At 35.3% G+C, this 7,579-nt stretch overlaps 1 protein-coding gene across 1 annotated transcript; it reads left to right on the top strand.

Moving 5' to 3' along the window:
- The first annotated feature begins 435 nt into the window (after positions 1-435).
- LOC112513199 (probable NAD(P)H dehydrogenase (quinone) FQR1-like 2) lies at positions 436-4,236 on the top strand. The gene is made up of 2 exons (XM_025119381.1): positions 436-1,236; positions 3,857-4,236. The coding sequence occupies exons 1-2, from the start codon at positions 710-712 to the stop codon at positions 4,083-4,085; spliced, it is 756 nt and encodes a 251-aa protein (XP_024975149.1). The 5' UTR covers positions 436-709; the 3' UTR covers positions 4,086-4,236.
- Positions 4,237-7,579: the final 3,343 nt, after the last annotated feature.

The raw sequence follows: 7,579 nt of genomic DNA on the forward strand, positions 1-7,579 counted from the left end.
TAATTGTATGTTGGTTTATTCAGTACTAAATCATAACTAGGGTTAAAATGGTAATTTGCTATCATTCAGAGAACAATTACCAAACAACCTTGTTTCATTCAGCACTTAACCATTCTGATCCTCTTAGCCATTCTAACCTCTTAACTATTCTGAACTAAATCATTCAGCAACTGCCAAACAGCCCCTAAGTTATCTAATATTTCTTTGATATTCTTTAAAAGTTAAACATTTTCTAAATAAATAAAATAATTTAAAATCTTATAAATATCTTTGTTATGAATTACTTTAAAATCGTTCACCAAATTTTTATTTAAATTTAAATTTTATTAAATTGTAATATAAATGAATTGTATTTTTATATAAAACAATTAAAATTGACTTTTTTGAAGCTCTATTTGTGAAACTTTTTGAAAATTCAAGAAACCGAAAGAAAGAGAAAAAAGCTGGTTGGAACGACGACGTTTGGAGGATGTGATTGGCGGATGGATGGCAATGGAAGTCTTCTGCCAACAACAAGCGAGAGAGACATAATAATCGAAAGCGTGCTTCAAATGTAAAGTTGACGTTGGATCCAATGCCCTCAACAGTGAAATCCCTAATCATCATAACTAAACCCCCTAAAAGTTGAATCCAAATCGAATTCCGCCATTGTTGTCAGAGAAAATTCTTCACTTTTTACCCAGAAATTTGCTGGTGATTTTGACTTGTAATGGGCAAAGGCGGTGGTTGCGTTCCCAGTAAGAAAAGTCCGCCGGCGGTTGACAACGATAATGCTCCGGTCAGTAGTGGCTCACCCAGCAATGCGCCGGAGGTTCAGACACGAGATGAAGAAGTCCCTATAGTGACGGTGGCGAAGCTCAAGATATTGATCGTCTTCTACTCGATGTACGGCCATGTTGAAACCCTGGCGCGTCGGATGAAGAAGGGAGTCGACGGTGTTGACGGCGTGGAGGCGGTGTTGTTCCGGGTGCCGGAGACGTTGTCTGATGATGTACTGGCGCATATGCGGGCCCCATCGAAGGACGATGAGATTCTCGAGATAGCATCGGTGCATGAGCTGGAATCGGCCGATGGGTTTTTGTTTGGGTTTCCGACGAGGTATGGTTCTATGGCGGCGCAGATGAAGGCGTTCTTTGATTCAACGGGACAGTTATGGAGAGAACAGAAGCTCGCCGGGAAGCCGGCCGGATTCTTCGTGAGTACTGGTACACAGGGCGGCGGACAAGAGACGACAGCGTAAGTGCAATTCCCCATTGATGCCATTCCTGATTGCAATTGAAATGTGATTATATTGCAAAATTGATATGGAAATTGAATGGTTTTCTTATCCAATTAGGAAGATTCTGCTACCAGTTGACTATTACGGTTTGAAATTGAATCAAATTGATGAAATGACATGGCGCAGAAGATCCTAATTTTAGATTGAAATGCATGTATGTGGCCTAATTGAATCAAATTGACAAAGAACCCCCTGTGTATATACTAGTTTCTTGTCCAATTGTCATCTGTATGCTCAATTCCTCTTTGCATTTATGCAATTGTTATGTTCCAATACTAGGTTTTACGATCATCATTTGACTATTACATATCTTACACCTGCATATATTTGTATTGTATGTAATTGCTTACTCGTATTTATTTGTCTTGATGGAAACAACCGCTCTACTCTTTGAGGTAGAGATCAGGTCTGCGAACATCATCCCCATCCCGGACCCCACCTTTGGGTGGGATTTACTCCACTAATTTGGTTTGGTTTGGTTTGGCTATTTGACTATGACATATTTGAATTGACTTCTTATGTATTTACGACCTTAAGATTGTGTTTCAAGTTGGTTTTATGTTTTATCATCATCGTGTCGATACTCAAGGTCACAAGATGGAAACTTGTATATAGGGGTGAGTTGGGTGTCAAAGGACTTTCTTTCTAGATATGAATAAACCAGAAGAATTTTTGAACTTAGGATTTGCAGTTTATATCAAGTAAATAATACGAACTGAATTATATGAGGTTGGAGGCCCCAAGATATGAGATATTGACTTCTCAAACCGTTGTACTTGGTTTTTTGTCGCAAAACAATCATTTTTGCTAAAATACAAAAAAGAAAAAGAGATATACTTTACAAGATTGGGTGCTTAGTGTAGCATAGCGTATTGCGTTTTGCATTCCTACAAAACCGATGATTTTCTTGCAGTGAAGAGCCAGATATAACGGTTCTAAAAGTCAATGACTCCTAAAAGTATCAATAAGAATGTGGAAGGAAGGAGCATATCAATAGGAAAATTAGGAACAATGAGTCGAGAATAATTATGGGCTTCTCATTTGATGAATCATAGATAAAGAAACCATCAATGGATGTTTTAGTTCCAAATGGAAAGAATGAGCTAAAATTAATGCTTATATATATGTGTATTTTTTAAATACATGTAATCTTTATATGTCCCAAAACTCACATACTCTCTTCACCTTTGGTGAGGCTTGAACCCTTGACCTCTGGAGAGGTTGGGGTCTATTACCCAAATACCGTTGATCCAAACCGATGACCATTTGGTGTGTATGTTGCAAATGGGTGATCCCAGGGTTTGCGTAGACTAATTCCATGGCAAGTTGCAACTATAGGCTTCTTTAACAACCGTGAAGTAAATCTCTCAGTAGCTACATGCGCATATGTAGAGGGCAGGATGTGAACCCGGGTTGATTTTATCATCCCCTTGTCTTTATCCACCTTGCTACCACCCTTGTGGTTTGCTTATATATGTATGTGTGTGTATGCTTTGTAGACCATTTATTGAAGATTAATTATTTGGTATCCTACCTAAATGGCCAAATTAATGAATTAACTTGTGATTTATTCAAATAGGCGAAGCATCCTGTGAAAAGGAAAGTTAAGATGAGAAGCGTAAGAAGGGATCTGGACCCGTGATCACCTTTAATCTCAAACCCATCCATGAATCGCGTGTGATACTAAGATTGATCCGGTGCATCTCATCCTAATGTGCATCCAAGGGTGGAGATCCGTGCTTACGCTTCCCACCTTAACTCTCCTTCTCACCGGAACCCAACTCTATTCAAATGTATCCCATTTTGTTGTTGGTATGTGCTAGGATGCAATTCAACTAGTATTGGTATGTTGGGATGTTTTGCTTCATAATTGAGGGTTAATTCACTTTGTTTAAGACAATGGTTATAGAGGTTAGAACATCAAGCTCAACCCCTATTGTTGGATGTTGTTATATGGTGGATCTGTTGGTGGTAGACAGGAATTGGGTTTGAGATTGCATTGAAGCAATGAAGAACACAAGTTACTTCTACACGGGGTCTTGAACACATGAACACAATTTTTTTTGGTAATTGTGGGTGTGTGGTCCAGCTTATGCGCACTTTGACTAAAATCCCATGGGCCCCTAAAGACAATAGTCGGGAAAATCTGAGTGCCTCTAAGGAGACTTAAACCGGTGACTGTTTATTTGCTTGTTGAGCCTAGCCTTTATTTGTCGGTTACTTCTACAATGTTGTGGCTTCAAGCGGAAATACATTTCTTGGGCTTTTGTATTGTTGAGTAAAATAGTTTTCCGCGACTCTTCTATCAATTTTTTTCTTGGGTCATTGTACTTTATGCCCGTTTGCGCACTTCTTTTATTTTCAGCCAAAAATTCATCTACATAATGTCTTAATGTTCCTAGGAAACAAACTACATCAAGTATCTTTATATTTTCAGTTTTTCACATTGATTTCAATGCTTTTCAAACTCCATCTCCATTGTTTGACTTTGAAGATGGTCAACTGCTGTGGGTTTTCAATTCGAAGAAAGGTCCCCATTTATCCATTTCTTTTCTTTCGATTTGTTCGTGTGTGCAGTTGGACAGCGATCACGCAGCTAGCTCATCACGGAATGCTTTTTGTTCCAGTTGGGTACACATTTGGGGCAGGTATGTTCAAAATGGACTCGATCCGTGGAGGTACACCTTATGGTGCCGGTGTGTTTGCTGGTGACGGGACCCGCGAACCCACTGATACTGAATTGGCACTTGCTGAACATCAAGGCAAGTACATGGCTGGTGTGGTTAAGAAACTGGCTCAAGCTTGACCGGCTTTGGTTCTTAATTTCTATCGAACCATTACACATTTTGTGGTTTTGAATATGATTCTATTTTGTGATTACGCATCTTTCGATCCCTTGGAACTCTGTACATTTGTCGTATATTTGATTTGTTGTTACATACCGATGCACCATCATATAACATTTGTTCAGGGTGTTTGTGTTGTTTTTGTAACCAAACTAGATAAACCCAGTATATCCCACCTGGAGGTGGGGTCTACAGAGGGTAAGATGTATGCATATTTGATATCAACCTTAGTTTTGTATATGCATTAATGTGTCATCATGATTTGCAAAGTTTGAAACCCATCTATGAAAGCTTTAAAGAATGGCGCATTATATCCACATCAAACATCAATTGTTATATTTAAATATTTTTAATGAACACATCATCTCATACACTCATTTATGTACTTTTATTTTAATCATATAAAATTTTAAAAAAATTATATTATATGTATTATATTGTATTAATCAAAGATTAAAGTGATAACGAAAGAAAGATATAATTATTTTAAAAGAGTATTCATCAATCAAAACGATCATATCATATTTTTTTCAACTTTTAACAAACTAACTTACTGTGGGACCCGCATGACACCAAAAAAGAAGAAAAGTCGCCAACAACTCCATTGGTTGGCAATTTTCTGTGTCGAACAAGGATTCGTGGGTGAGTTTAGAAAACCCAAAAAATCGCCGGTCGCCAACAATGAGGTTGTTTGTGATTTTATGGTAAAATCAGATTTTAGCCCCTCTTTTGGTGTCATGTGGGTCCACTTGGTTGAAAAGATAGAAATCATCAATTACGATTTTTGACCGTCGATTTACTTTGAAGTGGTAAAAAAAATACTGACGTTTTATAACAATCATTTCGTATATTGGTTGTTTTGGTCAATACCCCATTTTAAACTTATGGTTAAATGCGTATGTATTATTTTGTGGATTTGTTTTATAACGTAAGTTTTATTATTTAAAAAAAAATTTATATATAATAAAATGTTTCAATTTGTAATTACTAATGAAATTTGTTAAATTATGGTAAAATATATGGGTATAATTTGTAAAACTAATAAATACATGGTGGTTTCATTTCTTAGACATTTTTCTCTAAAATAACGAAAATATACATAGGTCCGCAATTTGCGGAGGTGTCAAAGTGTAAAAGAAAAGAAATTTTTTAACCAAGTTCGTAATTAAAGGGACCAAATATGTAAATTAGTTATAGTTCTGCAAAAATATGTTGGTAATTGCATATGTGTTTTTTTTTTTTACATATTTGGTCCTCATAATTGCGGATATGGTTCATAAACTTTTTTTTTACACTTTGACCTCTCCATGAATTACGGACTTGCCAATTACTGAGAAAGAAATGGGTAAAAGGTGAAATCATGCGGTCAAAATGACTCTTTTAATTAATTTCCCTAAATATAGGTATTATTAAAAGTTTATGTAATTAAAGATAGAGTAAATTACAAAATCGTCCCTATGGTTTATAGAGATTAATTTTGGTCCATAACTTTGTGAAATTCCAAGGAACATCATCCATGTTTGTATTTCATTACGAAAAGAAATTGTTATGAACCACAAGGGTGGTGCCTCATGTCTAATTGGTTTGAGCTTGGCTCCAAAGGTCAAAAGTACCTGGAGGTCCCAGGTTCAAATCCAATGAGGAACAAAAATCCCCTTGTGACCACGGAGGTTCAAATGCGGTGACTTCGGACTATCTGCAAAGTAGGTGGTCGCCCTGGGATTAGTCGGCTCGCATAACGGGTTGGATATCTAGGTTAATAAAAAAAAATTGTTATAGACATTAGGGTTGTTAAGTGCCCAACAGGTGACTTGTCACATGTACCAAAACGTTCTCATGCATAACTTCACATATAACATATTGAAACATTTGGCATGTCAAAAAGATTTCAACACATAATATACGTACAACATATTTGAAAATATTGAACCACACACACGTGTATTCATTCCAATTTCAAATCAAATGAAACTCACATCTACATATGTTATATATGTCATCTAATCATTTGTATTGATCGTTAAACACAACCTATTGATTTTACTAAACAATCTACACTAATATGACTCTTATTGCACCTAATATGGAGGTATGCAAGGTGGTGCACGACCTTGAAATTGTGCACGTGCTCGCTTACACCTAGGCGAGCGTATACACTTGCCTGACTGGTCACCTAACCTTTAATGTGAGTTCCTACTTGAGTGGTTCTTCCTGTGCGAGCTTGAGTTCTCATCCAGTTTTCTGTTATTGAGCTCGCCTGCATGACCTCCGAAAATGCATTCAAGCTCATGTTATTTGCACATGGGTTGTTCTTCGTATACAACAAACTGAATTCTATACAAACTCATTGCTAATATGTTTTTGTTGATTCTTTTTTGCATCACTTCACTAGAGACATGCATTACTACATCCTGACATACTTAAAACAACAAATTGACCGATACTTCATGCATTAATAGCATAGAACCCATTGAGCATGCCATGAACACTATTATTATTATTATTATTATTATTATTATTATTATTATTATTATTATTATTATTATTATTATTATTATTATTATTTTATCAAATTGATGGCTTTAGGCCTATTTTTTATCATATTTTTTGTACTAGACAGATCGACTACAATAAAAAATACAACTAATCAAGTACCACGACACAAAGTTGAATCGAAACGTTATCATGATTTCGCTGAATTCTTCTTGGATGTTATTGCTACTTTCTTCTGGGTAATGCTTGGAAATAACAGATAAAAGAATATAATTAATTATGTTGATTTCAGTAAACATCTGAGCACATAGTCATGCTCGCAACTATTGCCAACTCTTTTCCGGTTTCTTGATCACACGTTCAATTCGAAATGGTGTCTCTTCCGTAGTCAAATAGGTCCACCAAGTTTCATGACGGTGTTTTTGGTGTCTAGACATAACAAAACATAACAAGACAAGATAGACAAGAATAGTAAAGGACAAGACTGATAAAATGACCAATTTATCCATAATGAATTGTTTGTATCTTTTATATCATTTGATTAATTTTATGATTATTATATTATAATAAAATAAGTAATTTTTCTAACAAAGTGCATCATAAAAAAGTTTTCATCAAGACAATCAAAATGATACCAAAAATAGTTTATGGAATTTCCAAATTTTATTTTATATCTTTTCTATATTATTTTTTCATTAATATTTAATAAATTACATAAATTAATAAAAATATAGAAAAGGTATAAAAATAAAATATAACATGTATTTTCCATTTTATTTATGTTATATATAAAAATCATTTTCTCTTTCTCTTATGTTCAATCTACCAAAGGCAGCGTTAATTGCTTATTAGTCCCTTAGACTTCATCTTTTGTAGAATGTCACAGATAGTCCCTGAACTTTGGAATTTAACGTTTCTACTGATTATCTGGTTCAACTTTCAATTATCCATTAATCAGATA

The sequence above is a fragment of the Cynara cardunculus genome (genome assembly GCF_001531365.2).
Source record: "Cynara cardunculus var. scolymus isolate 2C chromosome LG 5, CcrdV1, whole genome shotgun sequence".
NCBI lineage: Eukaryota > Viridiplantae > Streptophyta > Magnoliopsida > Asterales > Asteraceae > Cynara > Cynara cardunculus.